The sequence below is a fragment of the Mercurialis annua genome, linkage group LG1-X (genome assembly GCF_937616625.2).
Source record: "Mercurialis annua linkage group LG1-X, ddMerAnnu1.2, whole genome shotgun sequence".
NCBI lineage: Eukaryota > Viridiplantae > Streptophyta > Magnoliopsida > Malpighiales > Euphorbiaceae > Mercurialis > Mercurialis annua.
This window is the reverse complement of record NC_065570.1, coordinates 72,700,760-72,713,661: the sequence shown is the minus strand read 5'-3', so window position 1 is coordinate 72,713,661 and position 12,902 is coordinate 72,700,760. Positions and strand designations below refer to the sequence as shown.

The 12,902-nt window shown below is 32.3% G+C and overlaps 1 protein-coding gene and 3 long non-coding RNA genes across 13 annotated transcripts; all 4 read left to right on the top strand.

Moving 5' to 3' along the window:
• The first annotated feature begins 341 nt into the window (after positions 1-341).
• Positions 342-3,757, top strand: LOC126686294 (uncharacterized). 5 transcript variants are annotated; one of them, XR_008790021.1, is made up of 7 exons: positions 342-1,685; positions 1,776-1,986; positions 2,115-2,243; positions 3,140-3,200; positions 3,276-3,350; positions 3,498-3,570; positions 3,692-3,718. It is a non-coding gene; the product is annotated as an uncharacterized LOC126686294 (long non-coding RNA). The 5 variants fall into 5 exon arrangements; XR_007643887.2 differs by having other exon boundaries at positions 1,766-1,986; XR_007643882.2 differs by having other exon boundaries at positions 343-1,685; positions 1,807-1,986; positions 3,692-3,757.
• Positions 3,758-3,785: 28 nt separating this feature from the next.
• Positions 3,786-6,304, top strand: LOC130015256 (uncharacterized). Its single transcript, XM_056105028.1, has 10 exons — positions 3,786-3,859; positions 3,922-3,973; positions 4,052-4,120; positions 4,187-4,264; positions 4,691-4,813; positions 5,110-5,215; positions 5,305-5,394; positions 5,548-5,627; positions 5,710-5,896; positions 6,197-6,304. Exons 1-9 carry the CDS (start codon positions 3,786-3,788, stop codon positions 5,782-5,784), a joined length of 747 nt encoding a protein of 248 aa, XP_055961003.1. The 3' UTR covers positions 5,785-5,896; positions 6,197-6,304.
• Positions 6,305-6,399: 95 nt separating this feature from the next.
• On the top strand, positions 6,400-8,028 carry LOC130015016 (uncharacterized). 2 transcript variants are annotated; one of them, XR_008790019.1, is made up of 7 exons: positions 6,400-6,603; positions 6,718-6,785; positions 6,858-6,974; positions 7,371-7,471; positions 7,558-7,741; positions 7,816-7,877; positions 7,984-8,028. It is a non-coding gene; the product is annotated as an uncharacterized LOC130015016 (long non-coding RNA). The 2 variants fall into 2 exon arrangements; XR_008790020.1 differs by having other exon boundaries at positions 7,968-8,019.
• An 88-nt stretch (positions 8,029-8,116) lies between these two features.
• On the top strand, positions 8,117-12,242 carry LOC130015015 (uncharacterized). 5 transcript variants are annotated; one of them, XR_008790016.1, is made up of 8 exons: positions 8,117-8,162; positions 8,286-9,117; positions 9,200-9,286; positions 9,604-9,648; positions 10,782-10,992; positions 11,466-11,567; positions 11,644-11,772; positions 11,913-12,242. It is a non-coding gene; the product is annotated as an uncharacterized LOC130015015 (long non-coding RNA). The 5 variants fall into 5 exon arrangements; XR_008790015.1 differs by having other exon boundaries at positions 8,117-8,170; XR_008790017.1 differs by having other exon boundaries at positions 8,119-9,117; positions 10,782-10,831; positions 10,922-10,992.
• Positions 12,243-12,902: the final 660 nt, after the last annotated feature.

Here is a 12,902-nt window from a genome sequence, read left to right as displayed (position 1 = left end):
TTTTCAAAAAAATAAATAAACTAGTTGTAGAGTATGTTACACTCTCAAAATTTCAATAAATAGGAAATGTATATGTGATATAATTTATTATTACTTATTTATTTTTGTATATTTAAATATATTAAAATTATGAAAGTGTTGGTTTTCTAAAGTTTTATAATTACTACTGGGCCAATAATATTTGGGCCCATGAGATATTGGGCGCGGTTATTTTCCTTCAAATAATAGAGATGTTTGCATTAGGATATTATTATTTATTTCGGTAAAAAAAATTAACAGCTGTCGTTTAACTTTTAACTTGAGCATTTAATTTTCTGTTCTGAAAAGAAACGTCACGCGGCAATTATATTCCTAAATGAATTTGGAATCATAGTGAGCCGTTACATTCAAACAAAAACCAACTCTCATTAGGATTGTATGTTATGCTTATAAGTAAATCGAACCGAACCCGCCATTTCATTTTTCTTTACCCGCCATTTCATTTCACTTCTTGTTTCTCTCTGATTGTGTTTATTGTGTGATGTGCTTATATTTGTGCATTCTTTTATATGTGTTTATATGATCTGTTTTTTGATTTTGATTTTGTTTTTCTCTCCGATTGTTTATGTCTCTCTGATTCTGTATTTTTTTACACCTGTGTTAGTGCTTGTATTTATGAGTGTATTTTTATGTTTAATCGTTTGTGATTTTGTGCCTTTGAGTTTGTGGTTGTCTTTCTTTAGGTCAGTTTTTTTATGTGATTTTGTGTATCTATGATGAGTGCGAATGTTGTTTGTGTTAGTAATTTTTGTTTCTTTTTTTCTCTTTTGAGTGGGTTTGTATACCTAGTTGTGTTTCTGATTTTTTTCTACATGTGTTTGTGAATTTTCAGATTTTTTGCTATGAGCTTTGAATGTTATGGGTTTGTAGCTTGATTTGATTTGGGTTGTAGGTACTCTGTTAGTAACTTTGTGTCTTTAGTTTGTGATTTTATGTAATTTTGGGTGAATTGTTTTGTATTTTTGTATTTCAGTGTTTGTGAATTTGTGTATTTTTCCCTAATGTTTGTGATTTTGCGTCTTTTAGTTTGTGGGTGTCTCCTTTGTGAGTGCATTTGTGAATAATTTTTGTTTTGTTTTTCTCTTTTTTCTGGTTGTGTTTTTGATTCTTTTCTGTGTGTTTGTGAATTTCCAGTTATTTTTGATTTTTTTTTTTTATGATTTTGGAGCCTTTTGGGTTTGTAGTTTGATTTGATTGGGTTCTAAGTATGTATTGCTCTCGACAGTTGGTACAAATTTCATAAAAGTTTTGAACATTTTTTGTGCGAGTGGTGAATAATCTTAGATTTCGTAACTAAACAGCTGAATAGTCTTAGATTTTTGATTTTTCAGTTTACCTCCTGTAATGCTAATGGGAGATTGTATTTGGGCGACTACTACTACTAGCCTATTTTCTGTTAGATTTATACCTGGAATCAGTTTTTAAAGGTTTATGCATCTGCTATGTCATTACCTTATGCATAGTACGTTATATCGATGTAAGACTTGCAATGCATAGCAAGGAGAATGAAAGAAACATGTTTGCTTCCATGGTCGTGTTATTTTATTTCAGGTTGACCCTGTTTCAGCAGTAGCTCCATGTGATAAAGAATTTATTGTCTCCTCTAGGGGCTTGTTAAGGGTCTTGGTAGCGGGATTGAGATTTTGGTACTCCTTTTTTACTCCATACTTTATTTCTATAAGAAATAGACGTTTATTTGGGACACAAGTTCTTCTATATGTTTCAGCTGATGTCAGCTTTGTTTACAATGAGTTTCCAAAATATAAGTTGGGACCTGATAATCAGATTGTGGAAGAGTCGATAGAAGAAACTAAAGGTCCATCCTTAAAAGAAGTTGTTGATTAAGAAACTATGCAATTGTCAGATCAGCAAAAGCGCCTATCTGTTCGTGATCTGGCTACTAAATTTGACACCAACTTGGCTGCTGCTGCCAAGATGGCTCAGGAGGTTCTCATAACTTTTTCATTCTGCCTTCTCCTGGATTTTAACAACTGTTTTAAAATTGTTCTGTATGCTTACACTAACATGATGGTAAGAAGACTAAATAAATAGTGTTTGTTGTTTCCTTGGTACAGACAAAACTTAGAGAGGTGGCTTCTTTGGAAGGACATATTCTTTTAAAGAAGCTTAGAGATGCTTTAGAATCTTTAAGAGGACATATGGCAGGCCGAAACAAGGAGGATGTAGAGAAAGCTATCTCCGTGGTTAGTGTTTCATCTTTCCTCTCTATTTCTGTTGTTTGTTAATTTTTTGTCAATCAATATGTTTAAAACCTTAACAGACCTTGCCTCATGATAATTGGAACATTAATGATCATCTTCTTGCTCATTGACACTGTATTGTTATGTTGCAAAAAATGTCAAATTCTGTACCTTCCAGGACAGCTTATTTTGTTTAATTTATCATTTCCTTTGAGATTTGCTAACCAAAAACTAAAGTGATGTGTTATAAATTGATTGCGGCGCCTTCAAATTTTAGTAACACAATTTACAGAGTCCACTTTGTCTTTCAGTTTTGCATCTCTTCTTATTTCACAAATGGACCCACGTAATTTTCTCCTTTTACATCACTGACATTAATAGGTTCATTCATAGATTTGTCCTGATTTTCAGAATTGGTTTTATCTGCTTCTGCATTAGTACATCATTAAAAAAAATTAATGTTTGAAAGAAAAGCTTAATTAAAGTAAATTAATAACATGAAGTCGTTAATTACCTTGCAAGTCAGATGAGTTATTGTTGCCCATCTCATTTTCCATATTGAATCATCCAAATCCTGCAACTATGAACGATGCAGTATGATGAGAACTGACTGCGATGAAAAATATAAAACTTGAAAATCAGAATCTACAAGTCAAAAAATTAATACCATGGCGACGATGATGGTAATGATTTTCACATGGCTGTAGCTATACATATTCGAGGACAATTTTTATTTCGGCTAGATTGCCAGAGTGTTAGTACTTGATTAAATTGTGTAATACTTATTATTCTTTTAAAGCCGAGAAGTGTTATCTGTTAGCAAACTAGTTATGTTCTTTAGGCTTTTTACCCTTTTTTTCCACTTCTGATGCTATGTGAATATCTTTATACTTCCTCAGGTGTGGTGTGCATTTGCGCCCTCGATTGGCCGAATTTTTTAATGTTGCAGCCAAATAACTGGTTAGTAAACATGTATTCATGGTTTCCTTTTTTATTTGGTTGGGAGTAGATTTACCTAATATGTGTATATCACAGAGCACACCTAAGCTCAAGGGAACTGTGTCTGTTGCAAACAGTGTTTGATGGGCTATTGGAGAATTAGCAGTCAAGGTATGTGCCCAACTTCCTAGTTTCTCTAGATTTTCTTTTCTTTTAAAACTCTCTCTATTTTATATATAAATATACATAGTGATTTAATTGTAAGAATTTCCTTCCGGATTTATTTTATTTATTGAAATCAATTATTTGTTATTATAGGTTTGTCCAGAAATTTCTTCAATTGTTATGACTCTTTATGTCAAGTTTAGTATCAATTCTTCAACATCCAAGGGTAATTTGTCTCTGTCATTATTATTCATATTAGATGTGGTTTTATATACCACATGCATAGGTGTTCACCGGTGCATGTGCAATTGTTTTTATTTATTTATAATTGCTAATTTGCTAAACAGGACCTCAACAAATCACTAATAGAAAATAGTGCAATCACTTTTGGAAGGCTTGCATAGAGATTACATCACCTTATATGGAGCATTTCATGCAATCATGGTGTATTGCTTTGTCTACGTAAGTATTGGTCGCTCTGTGTGCTCAAAAGAAAGTAGTCCATTTATGTTAATGTAGAATGCTTTCTTGTGCCACTTCTATGGTGTCATCACATCAGAAAATGTTTGAATGGCAGGATTCGTGATGATATTGAAAAGGAGGATGCTTTCCAAGGCCTATGCGCAATAGTTTGAATTTGATTTTAGAAGTTATCATCATTAATGGTGAATTAATAACTAAACTCGAGTATTTTGGATCCCTTTCAGGTCCGAGCAAATCCTTCAAGAGCTTTAAGTTCACTTGTACTCATGTGCAAAGCTATTGTAAATTGGCATGTAAGAATGGCTTTGCTTGTTTAAAATTATCTTTAGAATTTTTAATTTAAATGTCTTCTAACATAGCACATAAAAATAGGAAATAAGGAGCAAAGAGCTACACAACACAATGATCTTTGTCAGGTGTTGCATGGTTATAAACAGGTTAGTAATTTCACATATTTTTTTAATGATAATTACCCACATGCCTTCTAGTCTTATTTCTGTCATGCAGCTCAAATTGTTTTGATTTTATATCTAAATAGCCGAATAGTCTTCGATTTTTAGTTTTTTATTTTTATTTTTCTGTCTACCTCCTCTAATGCTAATTGTCATATTACTGCATCCAGTTTCAATTGAATTTTTGGTTAAACAAAGACTTTAAAAAGAATATGAAGCAAGAGGCATTACAATTGGGATCCATAGTTTAATTCTGCTTTTGGGCTCTAGTCTACTAATAGCTTTGCATTTGTTGGTTGTAATCATGATAAACGCCATTTCTGTAGATATTACAAGACTCAATTTCAGCAAATGTAATAGGTAACAATGTTGTTTGCTTTATGATTCTTCCATTTTTTTTGTATACCGCAGGTGGGGAAATCCCATTATCTTCTTCTTGAGGGAGGCCTTACATATGATGCAATTAGGGAGTCTCTTGCAAAGTCCACTGTTTCTCTTAGGGATGGTGATGTTGAGCTATTGGAATTTCTTAAGGTAAAACTATTTGCTTCCTACTCAACATCTTGAGCTCATATTAGTTTTCAAGGTTGCCAAAACCTCCAAATTCTGTTTCCATAGACTATAATTAATGAGAGGAAAATGTAGTCTGAGACCCCAACTAACATTGATCCTCTATTCTTACAATTTGAAAGTAATTTTTCCATAGGTATTTCACCATCGTTATCAAGTTACAGTTTACCACTATATGAGAGTCACGATTACAAAATTTTGAAGTTTTTCTAATCTTTAACTTTGTCAAAGCGTTAAATTGTACTACCTTTCTCATACAGTTAACATGTTTCAAGAAGGTTAATCACGTGAACTACCTGTTTCCTCTACAATTTACAGGAGAGGCACATTTTTGTTCTCATATTTTCAATAAATATCACAGAGGAGGTAAGTTTTTGAGATTACCTCTCTGGGAATAGCTTGATCATAGTTCCAACCTGTTGTGATTTTTAATATGTCAATTTTTAGGTCCTCAGGCAGAAACATTCGCAGGTCTTTTAAATATGTCAAAGGTATCTCAAATATAATGGTATTTTACAATGACGGTCGCCTCATTTCTTTTAAAGGTATTTTTGAATCATTATCCATTATCACCCACAAGATCTTTTGGTTTCTTTACTGTGTTTAATTCTCTAAATCTTCTTTTGGATGTTCGATTATGAGTATTGTTTCTGTTGTTTTTAGGTCCTCCTAATATTGAGTAGTGAATATTTGATCAGACTGGCGTACAAAAATTTATGCTATAAATTTCCACAAGCTGCTTGGAGCATTATGTATTTCTCAAAGATTAAAAAATCAGGTTGCTTGAATTTAAGTATTTTTTCAGTTAAGAATTTCAAAATTTGGTGGGATTATTAAGTTTTTGCTGGTTTGTTTTCTAGGAATCTACCAGCTATTTGGAGATATGCGGGAGATTGAAAAATGGGTTTGCTTGTATCTACTACTTTGAGATTTAGTTATTTTTTTAATCTTTGGTTATTGGGTATTACTGTTGTGTCTCTACTTGTTTTTGTTTAATGATTATATGATTTTCCAGGATTCCATTATATGGTGGAGCAATATGAAAACGTAGGTTTCTTCTTAAAGTAATTATATCTCAGTTGATTATGTGAAAAATGCCATATATTTGGTAATTTGGATCTTGAATTGGATGAAATGCGAGATCATCTTGCAAGATTTGCCATGCTCTCTATTTATCAAAAACGAAAACACTGAAACAAGAAATGACAAAAAACTTATCTTTTTTGAAGAATACATTATAGAAATAAAATTTCTAAGTATTATTGTTTCGTGCAACATTATATTGTTGCCCTTTGAATATAAACTTTTTCCTGAACTAACCATTTTATTTTTTTCTTTGCTGCTCAGATGGCACTCTAACTTCAAATAGAAAGGTCTCTATTTCCAAACCTTCCTGGCATGTCTCCAAGAAAAATATCTCCAACACAATCTTTTTTTCTTGCCGATACAATTGTCGAAGGCAAGCAAATTCTCTACTCAATTCATACTATAGAGTTTTACAATTTGCTAATTCATGTCTTTATAGAATTTGTATTTTTTTGTTCAACAGGATGATTTTTAGCTCAAATATGGGTAAAAGCTAGCATGCAATTGTTGGAAAGCGTATTTACCCTTGCAAAACTCCTGCAACACAACTTTTAACCATCAAGATACAGTAACTTATAAAATTAAAGTTCTATTATTAGTGAAAGGCTGAAAGCTATTATGTAAATGTTTAGCTTCCAGGCACTAGTAAACTGTCCGGAATTTGTTTGGTGAGCTTCATTATCTCTCTCTCCTGTTCATTCACTTTTCTCTTCAATTACTCTGCACTAATCAAGAAGAACTAGATATTTATGTTATTCTCAATTTATTTTGTCCATCTCCAGGTATCTGGAGACGCGATATAGGTGCACATGAATTGTTTTTAAAGAGAAACTGCCTAATCTCTAACAAGGTATGAAATTATTTCTCTAGTTAATAGTAGTACGATTTACTATTATTTTATTTCCATTTGGAATTTATGTAGGCCATTACTGCTGATGAACAAGTACATGAAGACAAAACCAATGGAACACTTCACACAGACGGGCTTTGTGTACCTAAGTAGGGGAGTGTGAAAATTAACGATCAGATTTGGGATGAAGTAAGTTTTGTTCTGCTCATTTTTTTTATCATGGTCTTATTTTACATATTCATATCAAAATCGTTTTCCTTGATTCTCTGCTTCTTTGTGCATTGATATCATTTATCATGGTCTTACTTTTGTGTTACTGTTGATGATGCTAACATGGCATCTCACAAGTATAGCTCTTATACATATATTGGAGTAAAATTGCTGAAGCCTTTTTTGTTTTTATAGTTTTTCCAATGGTTTCAATCTCCATTTCACCAATCTCTATTACATTATGTGGCGGCATATAAGCGATTATTAGTCCTAAAGACATAATTGAATTTAATTAAATTTTCCCAATTTAGTTAACAGAAGTCAGTTTAGTTAATTTGTTTCGTCTGTAATAATTAAGCTATATTGATGATTTAGGTTTTGCTTCGTGATCCACTTGTTAAAAATGTTATTCCTGCTGTTGAGGAGCTTTTGTCAAATCTCATTCTTCTGGGCTAGCATCACAATGATGAATAAAGGTTAGTTGGTAATATAGTTTATGGTCTATAAATGCTTTTAGCAGGTAATAGTTCATGGCCTTTAAATTTTCTACCACTGTTGGCAGAAAAAGGTGGTGACTGAATTCCACCAGCAATGATGTACTAGTTGCTTGAAGGGGATTACTCTGATCTTGAAATGCAATGCCCATGATACTGATAGGATGCATCTTGGCATGCATCCATTTCATCATCAATATCAGCATTCATAATGATATTGATAGGATGCATCAGATTTCAAATTCTGTCCAAGTATGATAAGATTGTTTTCTCTTTTTCCTAATTACTTCTATAAAAGGTTTGGCTTAATGATCTATTTTCTTCAGTTGGTCAGCCAAGCAATATAGTGTTAGATGGATTCAAGGATTGTGATCAACTCGTACAGCATGTAAGTTTTGCACAGTTTCAATATTACTTTTTTCTTTCTTTCTTTTATGTTGCTGTTGGTGACATCATCCATTTGCTAAACTTGAGGAAGTGGTTGCTGTTTGCAGGGGATATGAGAAGGGGACACGCGTTCTATTCTGGAAAAAGGCGAGTAATTCTAATTTATTATTTACTTAAACATATTTATGTTTTTATTTTCAGAATGTGGTGGGATTATTAAGTTTTGCTGGTTTGTTTTCTAGGAATCTAACAGCTGTTTGGAGATATGTGGGAGATTGAAAAATGGGTTTGCTTGTATCTACCACTTTGAAATTTAGAGTTTTTTTTCTTTTTGATCTTTGGTTATTGGGTGTTCTGTTTCTACTTGTTTTTGTTTAATGGTTATTTGATTTTCCAAATCATATCTCAGTTGATCATGTGAAGAATGCCATATATTTAGTAATTTGGATCTTGAATCGGTTGAAATGAGAGATTGTGGATAAGGAACATAAGAGACTTCTTGCTCGTAAATCAATTATTGAGAAGAGGAAGGAAGAAGAAGAATGCCAACTACTGGAAATGGTACGAGGAGAGCTGTCAAGGAGGTTGCAACAACAGAAGAAAAGAGAAGAAGCAGAGCAGAAGAGGCATGCTTTTGAACTTGAGCGAAGGAAGAAGAACGAAAGGATCCTTCAAGAAATATTATAGGTTTGCTAGAGGAGAGAAGAGGTAAGAGAGAAGAGGTAGCTCCACTAATATTAACTTCCTTTCAAAAGCGATTAGTGGAAGAGACGGCCCTTCATGAATGTGAGCAGCAACTAGAGGCTGAACTGAGGAGACAATGTCATGATGGGGACCTCAAAAGAGAGAAATAGGTTGTCTCGGATGCTTGAATACAAGATAATTTTCCAAGAGTTTTGGGAAAGGTCGGATATAGTAATAAATTAGATCATTCATGCTCGGAAGCAAGAGAGGGAGGTCACGAGAAAGAAAATTTATTATGTGAAGTGGGAAGAGGAGAGGCTGAGAAAGCTGCATGGTTGGAATCCTGGAAGCATGAAGAGGCTGAGAGACTAAGTAAAGTAGAAGCAGAACACGCGGCAAAAGCAGATGAGAGACAGAGGCAAAGAAAGAGAGGGAGAGAGATGAAGTGTGCAGCATTCAGGCATTATGAATTGTTCGCTTTATATTTATTTGCCAGCTTCCACGCACTAAGTCTTTAAACAACTAACTTATTAGATTCTTATTTGATGCTCGAAAAGGTTAGTATTAGTCTTGCTAGATTCATACTTACGTTCTATTCAATTTTTTTTCTAATAATTACTATTTGTTCTTGAAATGCAGATTTCTAGAATAAATCTGAGTTCGAAACAAATCCTTGACACCTATTCAGATCTCAAGTTTTTATGTTCTGTACCAGGCAACCAAGAGGTAAATGTGAATTTTGATTTCCAAGTTTTAAGATATTAGTAGAAAAATAGGTATTTTCTCCCTTTTTTGTCAATTCTAAGTATAAGTTTAGTTACGATTTTGTGGAATTGCATGATTACTATTATAGGACTACATATTATATATTTAGTGGTAAAATAATAAATAAATACCCAGAAAATTAAAAAAATAAAAACAACACTAAGAAACAACAGTTTCTCTTATAGGATTTGATGTTTAGTGTTCTATATTTGCTCAATATTATTATTACATTAATTTTGAAATCTTTTTGATCTCAGTATTTACTGCTCTTATAACAGGGGCTTCAAAGATATTGCTCAGAGCATAAGATTAAACTATCAAAGGTATATATATATACACACACACACACATACACATACATACATATATAATCTCCAAATGTACTTTCATGTTCTCATTGTTTTTGTTCTAACAAGGCTATTAACTCTGTGAACTTATTTTCAGATTGATAGTTTATGTCTTTCTCGCATTTGCTAGAGACAGTAGGTGAACTTCCCCGTTTTTTCCTATGCCTTAACCGAACTGAGTATTGACGATGTGTCATTATCTTACATTGTCTACTACATAGTATTAGTAGTTGGTTAATGGTTTTAATCTTCATGTCAGGAACAAACACAAAGATAGTGCTCACTCTTTTTTCTTTTTAAATTTAAATTATATACTTTTAATTTATAATTGTGAAGTTTTATCGTTATTGAATTGCCACATATTCATATAGTGTCCATTCTACACCAAGAAATGAGCACATGCTAGTTAAAAATAGCAACTAATAACTCAAAGGCAGTATAACTAAAAAAAAAAAAAAACTAAATAGTCATAAATTAGGGTTTAACTTGATTTTACCCTAGTTGTACAAAATTTATAACTAAGGATGCAAATTTTGAAAAAGCTTTCACCATTTAACTAAATAGTCATAAATTACTGGCAAATATATAATTAACAAAAATCGAGATATGTATAGGGTTAGGATTAGGGTTTAAGGTTAATATGTTTAGGTTTAGTATAAGATTAGGGTTTAGTATATTTAGGATTAGGGTAGTATATTTAGGATTAGGGTTTAATGTTAGTATATTTAGGATTAGTGTTTAAGATTTAAGGTATTAGGGTTTAGTATATTAGGATTAGAGCTTAGCATATATTAGGATTAGGATTAGCCCGACGTAAATTGAACTTTTCCCAACTGTCATCCCTTTTTTTGTGCAGTTACTGCCTTTGAATTATTAGTGGCTGTTTCTATTTTTTTTTAGCAACAATCAACAGATACGATAATATATAAATCGAGCATCATAGAGAGCTACATAATATATTTATCCCAAATTCATTTCAAGATCACTTTCTCCAAGTAAATTCGTGAAATAACTGGAAGCCAATTTTCTCAATCTAGTTAAGCATCCTAAATAAAAGTAAGATTTCTCTAATACAGACTGCTTGTTAACATGCTCATTTCTTGGTGTAGAATGGATATTATGTGAACAGGGGGAAAATACAGCTACGGATGGTGCAAAGGTATTGCATTCTGTTATGACATCTAATTTCATTGAAGATGCAAATGTGAAGCTTATTATCCTCCGGATCAACAAGTGTCTTCTGAAGCAGAATTACCAGTTGGGTCTCAGTCAGATAAAGCTTCTGTTGAACCATCCTTTAATGATCATGATGATCCCAAGGTAAGACAAGCTTAGTCTGCTTTCGTCTTGTTGTTCTCTTTGATTGCAAAAGATGTTATTTTAGAACGTAACTTTGTTTGAAAGCTTTTTGTTGTCTACTGAAATGTCATTTATAGTAGCCAGCCAGATGATTAGGTGGAAATGGAATAAATTCACTTGCATGTTACATTCTATATTCACAATTTTAGTACTGAGCACTATTCTCTATTAGATAGTTGTTTAGTTCATTTAATATTTTGAATTTAGCAAAGAGTGCCTCTTGCCACATTATGAAGTATTCAGCTTCCGGGCATTTTGAAATGTTCATTTTATATTCATTTTTCAGCTTCCAGGCAAAAGTCTTTAAACATCGGATTTATCATATACTTTTATGTTGCTTTTATGTTCTTACAAAGATTAGTAATAGTCTTGCTAGATTCATACTTATGTTCTGTTCAATTTATTTTCCAATTCTATATGTTTTCAAAATGCAGATTTCTAGAATAAATCTGAGTTTGAATCAAATACTCGACACCTATATGAAGCAGCTGCAATTCAGATGCCACGTTTTATGTTCTGTATCAAGCAACCGAAAGGTAGATGTCAATTTTGATTTCCATAAACAACTATTTTTTTCATTAAGAGTTTACCAAATGTGGTATGTGATTGCAGTGGCTATAGAATTGCAACAAGGACTTTAAATGCTGTAATAAGGGTTCATGATGGTCGTGGATCTGATACAATGCTGACTGATAAAATTTTGAAGGCACTCAACGAGGCTTCTCCCGATGAACTCATTGGGTATTATTTCTTATTCTTATAACTCTTTATCCATTATACATTGCCTTTATAGTTGATTTTCACTTGAGACATGATACTTCTGTCTCGTAACATGTCTTGCAATGTGACACGATAATTTTTTTTTTTTATGTCTTTTATAGGGACGACTGGTAATTTAAGCAGTGTAAACGTCTCCAAAGCTCTAGACTAATACGGAGCATGAATTCAGTTCAAATCAGTCAGGCTGTCCAGGATTCACATGTGCAGTGAAGTAGCTTATTGCGTGCTTCTTCACTCCAACATGATTTGGCTTCGTGGCAGCTCAGCTTAACCTGCTGTTAAAGGGTGTTTAGTTTTTTAGAGTTTGTTAGGGACGGTTATTATTTTTTTATCTGTTTTTTCTAGCATTGGCAGCATGTATATATACTAACCATTTCAGTAAGTTATAATCACTGTTTTGCAATCAATGAAAACTTAGTTTCTTCTCTCAATATTAGTACAGACGGTAAAAGTTAGCGATTTTTACCCAAAATATTTTCTCTTTAATTTTTTGTATACATGTCTCGACTCGCGAATGGACGTAGCATGATTAAACTTATTGGCATAAGATTGATATACAACTAGTTATAATTATTTCTAATAATTTAATTTTAATCATATCAATTTGAATCAAGTTAGGGTCGCGGCTGATGTACTCATAAAAGAAAAAAAATCAAAAAGTTCAAGTGCAATTGTTCATCTCTTTTGATTTGTCATTAATATGGGACCGACATCTTCCTGAACTTGATAATCAGTAATTATAAAACAGCTAAATTCACCATAAATAATATCAAATTAACAGTTCAAGAACAAATTTATCTTGTCTGCAATTTGAGGCCACTTTCCTTTTCTCAAAAAGTAAAATAATACTAATAAATTTTTAAGTCAACATGAATTATTTTGTGTTAGTTGAAAATCAAAAGCAGTAATAAATAAAATTTACAAAAAAGTCTGGTGGTCTTATATTTTTTTTTTTTTATCATAGATGCTATAATCACAAATCTGTCTAAGAATTTCAAAAATGAATTATATAATAACAATAAAAGAAAAACAAATTTTGATTTTTTTTAAAAGAAATCTATAATCGGAAAACTTGATTCGGTGCAGAAAAT